Source organism: Oncorhynchus clarkii, chromosome 2 (genome assembly GCF_045791955.1).
Source record: "Oncorhynchus clarkii lewisi isolate Uvic-CL-2024 chromosome 2, UVic_Ocla_1.0, whole genome shotgun sequence".
NCBI classification, from domain to species: Eukaryota; Metazoa; Chordata; class Actinopteri; order Salmoniformes; family Salmonidae; genus Oncorhynchus; species Oncorhynchus clarkii.
In genome coordinates this window covers 73,667,296-73,683,683 of record NC_092148.1, presented here as the reverse complement: position 1 = coordinate 73,683,683, position 16,388 = coordinate 73,667,296, and the positions used below count along the sequence as shown (strand labels likewise).

Here is a 16,388-nt window from a genome sequence, read left to right as displayed (position 1 = left end):
CCCTGGGTCCTGGGTCCTGGACTTCCTGACGGACTTCCCCAGGTGGTGAAAGTAGGAAACAACACCTCCAGTTTGCTGATCCTCAACACAGCAGCCCCACAAGGGTTCATGCTCAGCCCCCTACTGTACTCCCTGTTCACCCATGACTGATTGGCCATGCACTCCTCCAACTCAATCATCACGTTTGCAGACGATACAACAGTAATAGGCCTGATTACCAATGTTCACGATACAGCCTACAGAGAGGAAGTGAGGGCCCTTGGAGTGTGGTGCCAGGAAAATAACCTCTCACTCAATGTAGACAAAACAAATGAGCTGATCGTGGACTTCAGGAAACAGCAGAGGGAGCACGCCCCTATCCACATTGACAGGACAGCAGTGAAGCAGGTGAAAAGCTACAAGTTCCTCGGCGTACATATCACTGACGAACTGAAATGGTCCACCCACACAGACAGTGTGGTGAAGAAGGAGCAACAGCATCTCTTCAACCTTAGGAGGCTGAAGAAATGTGGCTTAGCACCTAAAACCCTGATAAACATTTACAGATGCACAATTCAGAGCATCCTGTCGGGCTGTATCACCTCCTGGTACGGCAACTGCACCGCCCGCAACCGCAAGCCCCTCATTAGGGTGGTGCGGTCTGCCCAATGCATCACCGGGGTCAAACTACCTGTCCTCCAGGACAGCTACAGCACCCAATGTCACAGGAAGGCCAAAAGGATCATCAAGGACAAAAAGCACCTGAGCCACTGCCTGTTCACCTCGCTACCATCCAGAAGGCGAGGTCAGTGCAGGTGCATCAAAGCTGGGACCGAGAGCTTGAAAAACAGCTTCTATCTCAGGGCCATCACTAGGCAGCTTCCACCTGGTTACGTAACCCTGCAACTTAGAAGCTGCTGCCCCATATACATAGACTTGAAATCACTGGCCACTTTAATAATGGAACACTAGTCACTCTAATAATATTTACATATTTTTGCTTTACTCATCTCATATGTATATACTTTATTCTATTCTACTGAATTTAAGTCTATGCCACTCCGACATTGCCTATCCTAATATTTATATATTCCTTAATTCCATTATTTTACTTTTAGGTTGTGTGCATTGTGTGTATTGTTGTGAATTGTTCGACAATTTGTGACAAATAAAATGTTATTTGATTTGAACTTTGCTGTGATGTTTAACATACAATTTGAATCTCTCTAATTGAATAGATTCCACAGATTGCGAGTTGAAGATAAATCATTTTACTAAGAGTATTAGTATATTAGTAAATGACTGGCCAGGTCTCTCCAAATCTTCCAACAATGCTATTTCTAAGGTCAATTCTAGATTAATATTATGCTTTTTCGGCCATTCCTGAACTTGAGACCAGAAACCGGCTACGCGAGGGCAATAACATGGCAAATTGTGCAGACAGATCAGTTCCCTACTTCCACCCGCTGCCACTTGCTTCCACCGTTTTTTGGGGGAGTGCTGTAATCAATTGGTTGTAATCTTGGATTGAGCAAAACTTCCCATAACAATCCCGATAGCTCCACGAAATAAATAACTCTACCATTCCAATTTACAATATAATTTAAAAACAAAATACCCTTCTCAAACATCTTTTCCATAAATGCAGGTATTTTATCAACCAGCACATTTGAGTTCAACCGTAATATTTGTTGTAATATTCATTTTATTTTTCTGGGGGATGAAATTGAATATCTAACAAGCTCTACATTGCTTGTTTGAAAAAGAGAGCCACTTTGAACGAGGTTTCATTTTCAATTAATCAAACATTTGAAATGACAATCTGCATAAAGGCAAAAAAGGCCTTTTCTAAACAAACGATGACCTTTTGTTAGTAATCTACTATGTTGAAGTAAAACGTTTGTTAAGTGAAGCTTTTAGAAAGAGGTTTTGTGCTTTCATATTTATTAATCTCAGCCCACCCAGTTCATATTCATTGTATAGATAGGGACGCTTTATCTTGTCTGGTTTAGCATTCCAGATAAAGCTAAATTTTTTTTGCTTATATGATTTGAAAAACGAATCATCAGGAGTAAGCAGCGCCATAGGTAACTGTTTAAACTGAGATAAGACTAAGGAGTTAATCAGTGTAATTTTTCTATAAATAGACAGGTATTTACCTCTCCATGGTTGCAGGATCTTGTCTATTTTTACTAGTTTTCTATAGAAATTCATTGTGGAGAGCTCATTTATATATTTTGTAATATGAATGCCAAGTATGTCTACTTCACCATCAGTCCATTTTATAGACAAACTGCAGGGTAATGTAAAAGTTGTGTAATTTAAAGATTCAGTATGAAATATGGTACACTTATCATAATTAGGTTTTAGTCCAGAGAGGCCAGCAAAGTTATCTAGATCTTCAATGAGACATTGCAGGTGTCTAGCCTGCGGACTTCATATAAAATGTGAGTCATTGGCATACATGGACACATTTATTTTTAAGCCTTGGATTTCTAATACTCTAATGTTGTTATTTGATCTGATTTTAATAGTTAGCATTTCAATGGTCATAACGAATAAATATGGTGACAGCGGACACCCTTGTTTAACTTCACTTGACAGTTCAAAACTCTCTGAGAAGTAGCAGCTATTTACTATTTTAAACCTGGGGTTGCTATACATTACTTTTACCCATTGAATAAGAGACTAACCGAAATGGAAAAAAATCCAGGCATTTATACATCATATCCAGTCTTACTTTATCAAAGGCATTTTCAAAATTCGCTAAGAATACCATGCCTGGCTTCTTAGTTGTTGTATGTTATTCTATTATATCTAGTAGTTGTCGTAAAGATGTCTCCAATGTATTATCCAAGTAAAAAACCTGTCTGATCCAGATGAACAATACCTGGTTAAACCTTTTTAATTCTGAGTGCTATGCATTTCGCCTTCAGTTTTTTAGATGGACTGGATGTTTATATTTGCCATCTGGGTCTTGTTTTAATAATAGTGAAATCAGACCATCCTGCTGAGTACCTGACAGGCTACCATTTATATAAGCCCAGTTAAAACAAGCTAATAAAGGAGCTTTGAATATATAAAAAAAAGGCTTGATATCAAATCAAATTTATTTATATAGCCCTTCGTACATCAGCTGATATCTCAAAGTGCTGTACAGAAACCCAGCCTAAAACCCCAAACAGCAAGCAATGCAGGTGTAGAAGCATGGTGGCTAGGAAAAACTCCCTAGAAAGGCCAAAACCTAGGAAGAAACCTAGAGAGGAACCAGGCTATGTGGGGTGGCCAGTCCGCTTCTGGCTGTGCCGGGTGGAGATATATAACTCTACCAGTATGCCATCAAGCCCTGGGAGTTTTCTAGAATGAAAGAACTTAATAGCCTCAAAACATTATTCCTCTGTAATTTGCATTTGTTAAATTATTTATTTATTATTATTTGGAAAGAATTCCTTATAGTAATCGTCATTCATAGGGTGAGGAGGAGACAGAAAAGAAAACATCAACTTCAAATATTTAGCTTCCTTTTTTTACATAATTTGGAGAATCATGGATGACTCCGTCTTTAGTAACGAGTTCCTGTTAATTATTTTTGATAGCGTTCCTGTGTTGAAGAATTTTGTATATTTTTCTCCATATTCCATTCAAATTCCTTTATTTGTATTTTTTTCCATTCTTGAATAAGTTCCTCCAGTTCTTTTGGTTCCTTCTGTTTGTTTTTAACTTCTCCCCTACTCATTTATACAGTGCCTTGCGAAAGTATTCGGCCCCCTTGAACTTTGCGACCTTTTGCCACATTTCAGGCTTCAAACATAAAGATATAAAACTGTATTTTTTGGTGAAGAATCAACAACAAGTGGGACACAATCATGAAGTGGAACGACATTTATTGGATATTTCAAACTTTTTTAACAAATCAAAAACTGAAAAATTGGGCGTGCAAAATTATTCAGCCCCCTTAAGTTAATACTTTGTAGCGCCACCTTTTGCTGCGATTACAGCTGTAAGTCGCTTGGGGTATGTCTCTATCAGTTTTGCACATCGAGAGACTGACATTTTTTTCCCATTCCTCCTTGCAAAACAGCTCGAGCTCAGTGAGGTTGGATGGAGAGCATTTGTGAACAGCAGTTTTCAGTTCTTTCCACAGATTCTCGATTGGATTCAGGTCTGGACTTTGACTTGGCCATTCTAACACCTGGATATGTTTATTTTTGAACCATTCCATTGTAGATTTTGCTTTATGTTTTGGATCATTGTCTTGTTGGAAGACAAATCTCCGTCCCAGTCTCAAGTCTTTTGCAGACTCCATCAGGTTTTCTTCCAGAATGGTCCTGTATTAGTCTCCATCCATCTTCCCATCAATTTTAACCATCTTCCCTGTTCCTGCTGAAGAAAAGCAGGCCCAAACCATGATGCTGCCACCACCATGTTTGACAGTGGGGATGGTGTGTTCAGCTGTGTTGCTTTTACGCCAAACATAACGTTTTGCATTGTTGCCAAAAAGTTCAATTTTGGTTTCATCTGACCAGAGCACCTTCTTCCACATGTTTGGTGTGTCTCCCAGGTGGCTTGTGGCAAACTTTAAACAACACTTTTTATGGATATCTTTAAGAAATGGCTTTCTTCTTGCCACTCTTCCATAAAGGCCAGATTTGTGCAATTTACGACTGATTGTTGTCCTATGGACAGAGTCTCCCACCTCAGCTGTAGATCTCTGCAGTTCATCCAGAGTGATCATGGGCCTCTTGGCTGCATCTCTGATCAGTCTTCTCCTTGTATGAGCTGAAAGTTTAGAAGGACGGCCAGGTCTTGGTAGATTTGCAGTGGTCTGATACTCCTTCCATTTCAATATTATCGCTTGCACAGTGCTCCTTGGGATGTTTAAAGCTTGGGAAATCTTTTTGTATCCAAATCCGGCTTTAAACTTCTTCACAACAGTCAACAAGTCAACATCTAAGTAGTAAGTATCTTTATGTAAATTGTTATGGCTGTATTGTTTTAAACCCCAATATTGTTATGGGACCATTGGGTGAATAACAAAAACATGAACGCAATACAACGGTTAAATGCACTATGCATTATGTGGGTTGAATGCTGTGACAACACAGAATAAAATAATTACTAAAAGTCCCATGATGGTAGTGACTGCCCATTACTGCTTATCGCTTATTAAGAATAATTTATTACTTTAATAAAATATTTCAGTTGTGTATATTACATTTGATGACTTTGATGACTTTATTATTTCATTCAAAGTCATCATCTCATCTCTATAGAGCTGCTGCCTATGCTGTCTGGCAAAATCGCTATTTTAGTAATTCTTCAAAGTAAATAAGGCATACTTCTATGACTGCTGAATCCCAACTATCAATCGCTTAGATCATGTATTTTCAGGTAGAGATACCTCGCGAAGCAACTGCTCACCTGTAGAAGCAGCTGCTCACCTGCTCACCTCGCGAAGCAACTGGTCGCTATCTCTCACTATTCAATTCAATTCAAGGGGCTTTCTTGGCATGGGAAACATGTGTTAACATTGCAAAAGCAAGTGAGGTAGATAATATACAAAAGTGAAATGAACAATAAAAATTAACAGTAAACATTACACATACAGAAGTTTCAAAACAATAAAGACATTACAAATGTCATATTATATATATATATACAGTGTTGTAACAACATACAAATGGTTAAAGTACACAAGGGAAATAAATAAGCATAAATATGGGTTGTATTTACAATGGTGTTTGTTCTTCACTGGTTACCCTTTTCTTGTGGCACTAGGTCACAAATCTTGCTGCTGTGATTGCACACTGTGGAATTTCACCCAGTAGATATGGGAGTTTATCAAAATTGGATTTGTTTTTAATTCTTTGTGGATCTGTGTAATCTGAGGGAAATATGTCTCTCTAATATGGTTATACATTGGGCAGGAGGTTAGGAAGTGCATCTCAGTTTCCACCTCATTTTGTGGGCAGTGAGCACATAGCCTGTCTTCTCTTGAGAGCCATGTCTGCCTACGGCGGCCTTTCTCAAAAGCAAGGCTATGCTCACTGAGTCTGTACATAGTCAAAGCTTTCCTTAAGTTTGGGTCAGTCACCGTGGTCAGGTATTCTGCCACTGTCTACTCTCTGTTTAGGGCCAAATAGCATTCCAGTTTGCTCTGTTTTTTTGTTAATTCTTTCCAATGTGTGAAGTAATTATCTTTTTGTATTCTCATTATTTGGTTGGGTCTAATTGTGCTGCTGTCCTGGGGCTCGGTAGGGTGTGTTTGTGTTTGTGAACAGAGCCCCAGGACCAGCTTGCTTAGGGGACTCTTCTCCAGGTTAATCTCTCTGTAGGTGATGGCTTTGTTATGGAAGGTTTGGGAATCGCTTCCTTTTAGGTGGTTGTAGAATTTAACGTCTCTTTTCTGGATTTTGATAATTAGTGGGTATCGGCCTAATTCTGCTCTGCATGCATTATTTGGTGTTCTACGTTGTACACTGAGGATATTTTTGCAGAATTCTGCATGCAGAGTCTCAATTTGGTGTTTGTCCCATTTTGTGAAGTCTTGGTTGGTGAGCGGACCCCAGGCCTCACAACTATAAAGGGCAATGGGCTCTATGACTGATTCAAGTATTTCTAGCCAGATCCTAATTGGTATGTTGAATTTTATGTTCCTTTTGATGGCATAGAATGCCCTTCTTGCCTTGTCTCTCAGATCGTTCACAGCTTTGTGGAAGTTACCTGTGGCGCTGATGTTTAGGCCAAGGTATGTATAGTTTTTTGTGTGCTCTAGGGTGTCTAGATGGAATTTGTATTTGTGGTCCTGGCGACTGGACCTTTTTTGGAACACCATTATTTTGGTCTTACTGAGATTTACTGTCAGGGCCCAGGTCTGACAGAATCTGTGTAGAAGATCAAGGTGCTGCTGTAGGCCCTCCTTGGTTGGTGACAGAAGCACCAGATCATCAGCAAACAGTAGACAATTGACTTCAGATTCTAGTAGGGTGAGGCTGGGTGCTGCAGACTTTTCTAGTGCCCGCGCCAATTCGTTGATATATATGTTGAAGAGGGTGGGGCTTAAGCTGCATCCCTGTCTCACCCCACGGCCCTGTGGGAAGAAATGTGTGTGTTTTTTGCCAATTTGAACCGCACACTTGTTGTTTGTGTACATGGATTTTATAATGTCGCATGTTTTACCCCCAACAACACTTTCCATCAATTTGTATAGCAGACCCTCATGCCAAATTGAGTCGAAATCAACAAAGCATGAGAAGGCTACCTTTGTTTTGGTTTGTTTGGTTGTCAATTAGGGTGTACAGGGTGAATACATGGTCTGTTGTACTACGTAATTTGGTAAAAAGCCAATTTGACATTTGCTCAGTACATTGTTTTCATTGAGGAAATGTACGAGTCTTCTGTTAATGATAATCCAGAGGATTTTCCCAAGGTTACTGCTGACGCATATCCCACGGTAGTTATTGGGGTCAAATTTGTCTCCACTTTTGTGGATTTGGCTGATCAGCCCTTGGTTCCAAATATTGGGGAAGATGCCAGAGCTAAGGATGATGTTAAAGAGTTTTAGTATAGCCAATTGGAATTTGTTGTCTGTATATTTTATCATTTCATTGAGGATACCATCAACACCACAGGCCTTTTTGGGTTGGAGGGTTTTTATTTTGTCCTGTAGCTCATTCAAGTTAATTGGAGAATCCAGTGGGTTCTGGTAGTCTTTAATAGTTGATTCTAAGATTTGTATTTGATCATGTATATGTTTTTGCTCTTTATTCTTTGTTACAGAGCCAAAAAGATTGGAGAAGTGGTTTACCCATATATCTCCATTTTGGATAGATAATTATTTGTGTTGTTGTTTGTTTAGTGTTTTCCAATTTTCCCAGAAGTGGTTAGAGTCTATGGATTCTTCAATTACATTGAGCTGATTTCTGACGTGCTGTTCCTTCTTTTTCCATAGTGTATTTCTGTATTGTTTTAGTGATTCACCACTATCTGTCTCTTCTTTCTCTCTCCTTGTCTGCCCTACACAGACCGGACAAGTAGCCGTGCAGTGGATTATGGTCATTGGAGGTAATTGCCACATTTTCTGCGTTAAACTATGTAGAATATTGGCCTGTTGGAAACTACAACTCCCTACTATATTGCACAGGTGTCACGACTTCCGCCGAAGTCGGCTCCTCTCCTTGTTCGGGCGACGTTCAGCGGTCGACGTCACCGGTTTTCTAGCCATCTTGTTCCCTGCACACCTGGTTTTCATTCCCCCAATCAATCTACATGTATTTACTCCTCTGTTCTCCATCATGTCTTTGTGTAAGATTGTTTGTGTTACGCGTGTGTTGTTTACGCACCAGACTGGTTTGTTTTTTCTGTGGTATTTCACTAAGATGTTTATTATTAAACATTATTCTCGTGACTGTTTTGCGCTTTTTGCACTTTTGCCTCAATAAAGTGTGCGCTTGTTCACAAATCTCTGCTTTCCTGCACCTGACTTCGCTACCAGTATGCACACATCTGACAACAGGTGATGTTTGATCTGATTCGATAGAGATTTGATAGAGAAACTGCACATTGAGCTCACAGAAAAGAACCAGAACGAAATGGAATTCAAATAAATTAACAGACCAAGTCAATTAGTTGTTTAAAAAAAAAACAGAAATTCCAGTTAATCACTCAGCACTATTTTATACTGATAAGTCTGAGTCTGCCTCAGCTTGTGGCTAGGAGGGAGGGAGTGACGGGGAAGAGAGGGAAAGAGAGAAGAGCAGAGCGAGAGCATTAGAAGGAGAGAGAGAGGGAGAGAGAGAGAGAGAGAGAGAGAGAGAGAGAGAGACTTGATTAAGCTCAAGTCACATCACCACAAGGCTGTACCAAGGCTAAAAAAGACAGGCCAATTTAAGTTATTAAAAATCACAATCAAACCCAAAATCACAATCAAACCCCTGCCAGTGCTTCAAGCCCTAGCTTTCTGATTGGATAAGTATCTGTCTGCCCTGCGCTTTACTGGCAGAGGGTTGGTCTGGGAGATCTACAGGTGTTTCATGCTCTAGACTGGGCACTAACTGGGAATACTGGTGGTAGTGGGGACTATACCAGAGGGCTGCACAGAGGGAAACGGCATCGGAATGCAATACTATCATTCCCTTGTCCCTGTCAGTCAGAAGTACCTTCATAAAGTGGTCGTGATGAAGACATAAACACAAAACTATCCTCTGTGGGAAAGACAGTGTGTGTGTGTGTGTGTGTGTGTGTGTGTGTGTGTGTGTGTGTGTGTGTAACTGTGTGTGTGAGACTGTGTGTGTGAGACTGTGTGTGCGGCGTGTGTATTTGGCGTGTTCATGCATATCAATCTGTGGAGTTTGATTGCTTGAAATATGCATGCACACTGTCTCGGAGCAGAATATTAAGCAATTAATAGCCCTATTCAATTAGGCATTATTTAAGGCTATTATTTCTAATGGCCTTTTTCAATCTATCTATCTTTTTTTTCTCTCTCTCCCTCTCTCCCTCCCTGCCTCTGTCTCTCTCCCTCTGCAGCACAATCCTTTCATAGCACCCCAACAGCAATCCCTGCCAGATTAACTCAATAATCAATGAATTCCAATCAAAGCCAGCCGAGAGCGAGACACTACTTTGACAAGTAAACAATCAGAGCCAAGGAGATAATCGAGTGGTGATGGGCTTGACAATGAGAGGCATCTCACAAATTAACAATATCACATCTCCTCCTATTACTTTATGACAGATGTTAGAACTACTAACATAACAAAAAAAAAAACTATTTCTGGTAAATCAAAAAATCAAATAAAATCACATTTTATTTGTCACATGCGCCAAATAAAACAGGTGTAGACCTTACCATGAAATGCTTACTTTACAAGCCCTTAACCAACAATGCAGTTCAAGAAATTGAGTTAAGAAAATATTTACTAAATTAAAAAAAGCACAAAATAACACAAAAAATACATAACAATAACGAGGATATATACAGGGGATACCGGTACTGAGTCAATGTGCGGGGGTACAGGTTAGTCGAGGTAATTTGTAAAGTGACTATGCATAGATAATAAACAGAGAGTAGCAGAAGTGTACAAAAAAAGGATGGAGGGGTCAAGTGTAAATAGTCTGGGTAGCCATTTGATTAATTGTTCAGCAGTCTTATGGCTTGGGGGTACAAGCTGTTAAGGAGTCTTTTGAACCTAGACTTGGCGCTGGAGTCTTTGACAATTTTTTTTAGTCTTCCTCTGACACCGCCTAGTATATTGGTCCTGGATGTCAGGAAGCTTGGCCCCAGTGATGTACTGGGCCGTACGCACTGCCCTCTGTTGCGCCTTACGGTCAGATGCCGAGCAGTTGCCATACCAGGCGGTGATGTAACCGGTCAGGATGCTCTTGATGGTGCAGCTGTAGAACTTTTTGAGGATCTGGAGACCCATGCCAAATCTTTTCAGTCTCCTGAGGGGGAAAAAGTGTTGTTGTGCCCTCTTCACAACTGTCTTGGTGTGTTTGGACCAGGATAGTTTGTTGGTAATGTGGACACCAAGGAACTTCAAACTCTCGACCCACTCCACTTCAGCCCCGTCGATGTTAGTGGGGGCCTGTTTGGCCTCCTTTTCCTATAGTCCCTGATCAGCTCTTTTGTCTTGCTCACATTGAGGGAGAGATTGTTACTCTGGCACTACATTTCCAGGTCTGTGACCTCCTCCCTATAGGCTATGTCATCGTTGTCAGGTCTACCACTGCTGTGTCGTCAGCAAACTTAATGATGGTGTTGGAGTCGTGCTTGGCCACACAGTCGTGGGTGAACAGGGAGTACAGGAGAGGACTAAGTACGCGCCCCTGAAGGGCCCCTGGATTGAGGATAAGCGTGGCTACCTGTGTTGTTGCCTACCTTTACCACCTGGGGGCGGCCCGTCAGGAAGTCCAGGATCCAGTTGCAGTTGCAGGTGTTTAGTTCCAGGGTCCTTAGCTTAGTGATGAGCTTTGTGGGCAGTATGCTGCTGAACGCTGAGCTGTAGTCAATGAACAGCATTCTCACATAGGTGTTCCTTTTGTCCAGGTGGGAAAAGGCAATGTGGAATGCGATTGATATTGTGTCATATGTGGGGCAGTATGACAATTGGAGTGGGTCTAGGGTTTCCGGCATGATGGTGTTGATGTGAGCCATGCCCAGCCTTTCAAAGCACTTCATGGCTACTGACGCGAGTGTTACGGGGTGGTAATAATTTAGGCAGGTTACCTTCACTTCCTTGGGCACAGGGACTATGGTGGTCTGCTTGAAACATATAGGTATTACAGACCCGGTCAGGTAGAGGATGAAAGTGTCAGTGAAGACACTTGCAAGTTGGTCCGCGCATGCTTTGAGCACACATCCTGGTAATCCGTCTGCCCCGCGGCTTGGTGAATTTTGACCTGTTTAAAGGTCTTGCACACACCGGCTGAGGAGAGCGTGATCACAGAACAGCTGGTGCTCTCATCCAGAACAGCTGGTGCTCTCATGCATTTTTTAGTGTTGCTTGCATCGAAGCGAGCTTAAAAGGCATCTAGCTCATCTGGTAGGCTCGAGTCACTGGCTAGCTCGTGGCTGGGTTTCCCTCTGTGGTCCGTAATATTTTGCAAGCCCTGCCAAATAGAGCATCAGAGCCGGTGTAGTAGGATTTAATATTAGCCCTGTATTGACGCTTTGCCTGTTTAATGGTTCGTCTAAGGGCATAGCAGGATTTGTTATTAGCATCCGGATTACTGTCCCGCTCAATGAAAGCGGCAGCTCTAGCCTTTTAGCTCGGTGCGGATGTGGCCAGTAATCCATGGCTTCTGGTTGGGAAATGTACGTATGGTCACTGTGGGGACAATGTCGTCGATGCACTTTTTGATGAAGCTGGTGACTGAGGTGGTATACTCCTCAATGCCATTGGATGAATCCCGGATCATATTCCAGTCTGTGCTAGCAAAACAGTCCTCAAGACAGAAGCTGCATGGACAGCAACATAAAGAAAGCAGAAGATAACCCTAAATTAATTTTGCAAACCGCTCTGAAAATCCTATTTTCGGGGGGGAGAGGGTGAAGGAAGGTTTGGGAGTTCAGAACCTCCTATGCATGTATTCCCACGGAAGAATCCAGATGGCTGTTCAGTGGTGTGTGTAGTGAAGCTCAATGCATGCATACGTGAAAATAGAGTGAAGTCTACTGCGGAACGACTGAACTGTGATTGAAAAGATGAAGGAGTAGAAGGACTACTAACTGGCAATAACAAAGCACATAACCGGGGAGTCCAGAGAAATATATACTAATGATCAACATGTGTGGGCGTGTGTGTGTTTATGAAAAAGGATCAAATTCCAATTGATTCAAACACACAAACAGCAGCACACACAAATTCTCCCTCTCTCCCGCTCTCTCCACAAAGCGAGGGATATGGAAGGAGGCTGAGGCTCAAAAGAGGACAGGACACTAGACAGGCTAGTCTCAGACTTAACTGCTTGTTTCTTTTCCCCAATTACAATCATACTTCCCCTGTAATCCCAAAATAACTCTTTCCTAGGATGCTCCATATAGAACCCAGAGTAAACAGACTGACTGGCTAAACCCTCCCCCTGGAGAGCCAGACTGCCCAGCTGTGTGTTGGGCAGAGGCACGTAAACTACCACACACAGACACAGACACACACACATATGCATGGTATGGTATGCCCCAATTAACTAGAAGAAGTGCAGGCTTTAGCTGCCAGCTATCAGCTGAACTCAAGGGATGGACGAGCCATGACATGCACTCTCAAAACATGAGGGCTTATAGGCTGTTATATCTTTATGTGTCTTGTTGTGCATTGAAGCCTGTTGAGCAGGTTGTCACTGACAATAGAACAGGGCTTCAACTGACCACAGATGCAGGGCATAGACAGGTCATACACTCTGACTAGAGAGGCTCCACAGAGTCTACTGCTGTGCTACTCACATTGCCGTGGTTGACGAAACCATGTTTCCTGGAGATACGGTCAGCCTCTTGTGGTCCTCCCTCTATATGGACTGCCCAGGTGTTAGTGTAGACCTCCTCGGCAGCGGTCGGTTCAGCAGTAAACTCCAGTGCTAAGGACAGGAGACCCAGGAGAGTCCCAAGCTGCAGCAGGGCCAGCCTGGCATCCATGAAAAGGAGAGCAGGGGCACCGGACAGAGGCACTCTGTCCGTCTGTCTGGGGTGGAGAAGTCTCACTGCTTACCAGTCACAGCCCTGAGCTCCCTCACAGCAGCCAAGTAGAGCAGTGACCTGGAGAAAAAGAGGGGGAAAAAACACACATTTGCACACGCACACACACACAGGTACAGTTGAAGTCGGAAGTTTACATACACTTATGTTGGAGTCATTAAAACTCGTTTTTCAACCACTCCACAAATTTCTTGTTACCAAACTATAGTTTTGGCAAGTAGGTTAGGACATCTACTTTGTGCATGACACAAGTAATTATTCCAACAATTGTTTACAGACAGATTATTTCACTTATAATTCACTGTATCACAATTCCAGTGGGTCAGAAGTTAAAATACTGTGCCTACTTGACTGTGCCTTTAACTTCTCTAGGATAGGGGGCAGACAAATTACTTCACTTATAACTCATTGTATCACAATTCCAGTGAGTCAGAAGTTTACATACACTAAGTTGACTGTGCCTTTAACTTCTTTAGGGTAGGGGGCAGCATTTGGAATTTTGGATGAAAAGCGTGCCCAAATTAAACTGCCATCTACTCAGGCCCAGAAGATAGGATATGCATATAATTGATTTGGATAGAAAAGACTCCAAAAGTTTCCAAAACTGTTCAAATAGTGTCTGTGAGTATAACAGAAGTGATTTGGCAGGCAAAAACCTGAGAAAAATCCATTCAGGAAGTAGGATTTTTTTGTTTGTTTGTAGTTTTCTATTCAATGCCCTTACAGTATCCATTGATTTAGGACTCAAATTGCAGTTCCGATGCCTTCCACTAGATGTCACCAGTCTTTAGAAATTGTTTCAGGCTTGTATTCTAAAAATGAGGGAATAAGAGCAATCTGAATGAGTGGACCCTGCCGTGTCACAGAGCTTTTTCATGTGCGTGAGTTGATGACGTTATTGTCCGTTCGAAATATTATCGATTATTTAGGCTAAAAACAACCTGAGAATTGATTATGAACATCGTTTGAAATATTTCTACTAACTTTATGGATACTATTTGGATTTTTTTGTCTTCCTGGTTTTACTGTGTTTGAGCCTGTGTATTACTGAAGAAAACGCGCAAATAAAATTGAGTTTTTGGATTTAAAGAGTCTTTATCAAAAAAAGGAACATTTATTGAAAAAATGTATGTCTTCTGAGTGCAACCATATGAAGATCATCAAAGGAAAGTGATTCATTGTATCTCTATTTCTGACTTGTGTAAGTAACTCTTCTACTTGGCTGGTTACTGTTTGTAATGATTTGTCTGCTGCTATGTTCTCAAATGATCGTAAGGTATGCTTTCGCCGTAAAGCATTTTTGAAATCTTACACCGTGGTTGGATTCACAAGAAGTTAATATTTAAACCTATGCATTTCACAAAATAGATGGTATCATAAGGGAGGAAAATTATGTGGATATATTGAAGCAAAATCTCAAGACATCAGTCAGGAAGTTAAAGCTTGGTCGCAAATTGGTCTTCTGAATGGACAATGACCCCCAGCATACTTCCAAAGTTGTGGCAAAATGGCTTAAGGACAACAAAGTCAAGGTATTGAAGTGACCATCACAAAGTCCTGACCTCAATCCTATAGAAAATGTGTTTAGAATGTGTATAGAACTTAAAAACCGTGTGCGAGCAAGGAGGCCTATAAACCTGATTCAGTTACACCAGCTCTGTCAGGAGGAATAGACCAAAATGCACCCAACTTATTGTGGGAAGCTTGTGGAAGGCTATCCGAAACGTTTGACCTAAGTTAAACAATTTAAAGGCAATGCTACCAAATGCTTACTGAGTGCATGAAAACTTCTGACCCACTGGGAATGTGATGAAAGAAATAAAAGCTGAAATAAATAATTCTCTCTACTATTATTTTGACACTTCACATTCTTAAAATAAAGTGGTCATCCTAACTGACCTAAGACAGGGATTTTTTTACTAGAATTAAGTATCAGGAAATGTGAAAAACTGAGTTTAAATGTATTTGACTAAGGTGTATGTAAACTTCCGACTTCAACTGTACTTGCTCACTCAATGTGCACACCCCCACATGCCACAGCACAGAGCAAAAATAGGAGACCACAGACCACAGCATGCATAGAAAGAATTTGTTTTCTTCCAACACAGTTTCTCCTTCGAGAGAGACAGAAACAGAGGCTCTATTTGACATCTTTCTCTTGTTAAAGAGGCTACAACGGCATCAGGGACTTTTTCAAAAGTGTTTGTGCTGTACTTAAAAACACCAGAAATAGTACTCATCTAAAAAACAAGTTGAGCCGTAATTGAATTTAGAGAGAGTTTCAGATGAGGGCGAAAGAACAGGATCAAGAGAGTAGGTTTGCTTGCAAGAGAAGTCCTACTGTGCGAAGGCAGCTTGCGTTGTCCTGTTTTTTTTTGTTTGTTCAGGCTTAGTTGTGATCTGTCATATGGGGGAGAGTTAAGCTGTGATTTGTGCTGAGGCTGCGCTATCTAAAAACAGAGTGGGTAAAGCTCTATCTCTCCCCTGAGAGCCCTCACTCTGTCCAGGCATCATAGATGGGCTTTCAGTTAGACACAGACAGCCTAATGAGAATAGAGACTCAGGAAGCCCCAAAGGTATAGCTTACGGAGATGATGCAGTCTTAGCTTTTCATGTGTCTGCTCTGTGCTGTCTGGATCTAGGGCTGGGTATTGCCAGGGACCTCACGATACGATATTATCACAACACTCAGGTGCCGATACGATGTGTATTGCGATTCTCACGATTCTATATGTATTGCGATTCGATACTGTGATCACCTCTCCGTAGCTGATGTGAGGAAGACTTTAAACAGGTCAACATTTAAGGCAGCGGGTCAGACGGATTACCAGGACATGTACTGAGAGCATGCGTGGACAAACTGGAAAGTGTCTTCACTGACATTTTCAACCTCTCCCTGACCGAATCTGTAATGCCTACATGTTTAAAGCAGACCACCATAGTCCCTATGCCCAAGAAAGCGAAGGTAACCTGACAAAATGACTACTGCACCGCAGCACTCACGTCAGTAGCCATGAAGTGCTTTGAAAGGCTGGTCATGGCTCAAATCAACACCATAATCCCGGACACCCTAAACCCACTCCAATTTGCATACCGCCCCAACAGATACAAAGATGCCCACAAAGCTCATCACTAAGCTAAGGATCCTGAGACTAAACACCTCCCGCTACAACTGGATCCTGGACTTCCTGATGGGCCGCCCCCAGGTGGTAAGGGT

General features: G+C 41.7%; 1 protein-coding gene across 2 annotated transcripts in view; it reads right to left on the bottom strand.

Annotated features, from left to right (window-relative positions):
• LOC139373513 (furin (paired basic amino acid cleaving enzyme) b) overlaps positions 1 to 16,388 on the bottom strand; it is a 191,034-nt gene that overhangs the window by 149,669 nt on the left and 24,977 nt on the right. For both annotated transcript variants that reach the window (XM_071114111.1, XM_071114120.1), the window contains exon 2: positions 12,923 to 13,231. In XM_071114111.1, coding sequence (XP_070970212.1) covers positions 12,923 to 13,111 — 189 coding nt within the window. In that variant the 5' untranslated portion in view covers positions 13,112 to 13,231. The remainder of the gene's footprint in view (positions 1 to 12,922; positions 13,232 to 16,388) is intronic.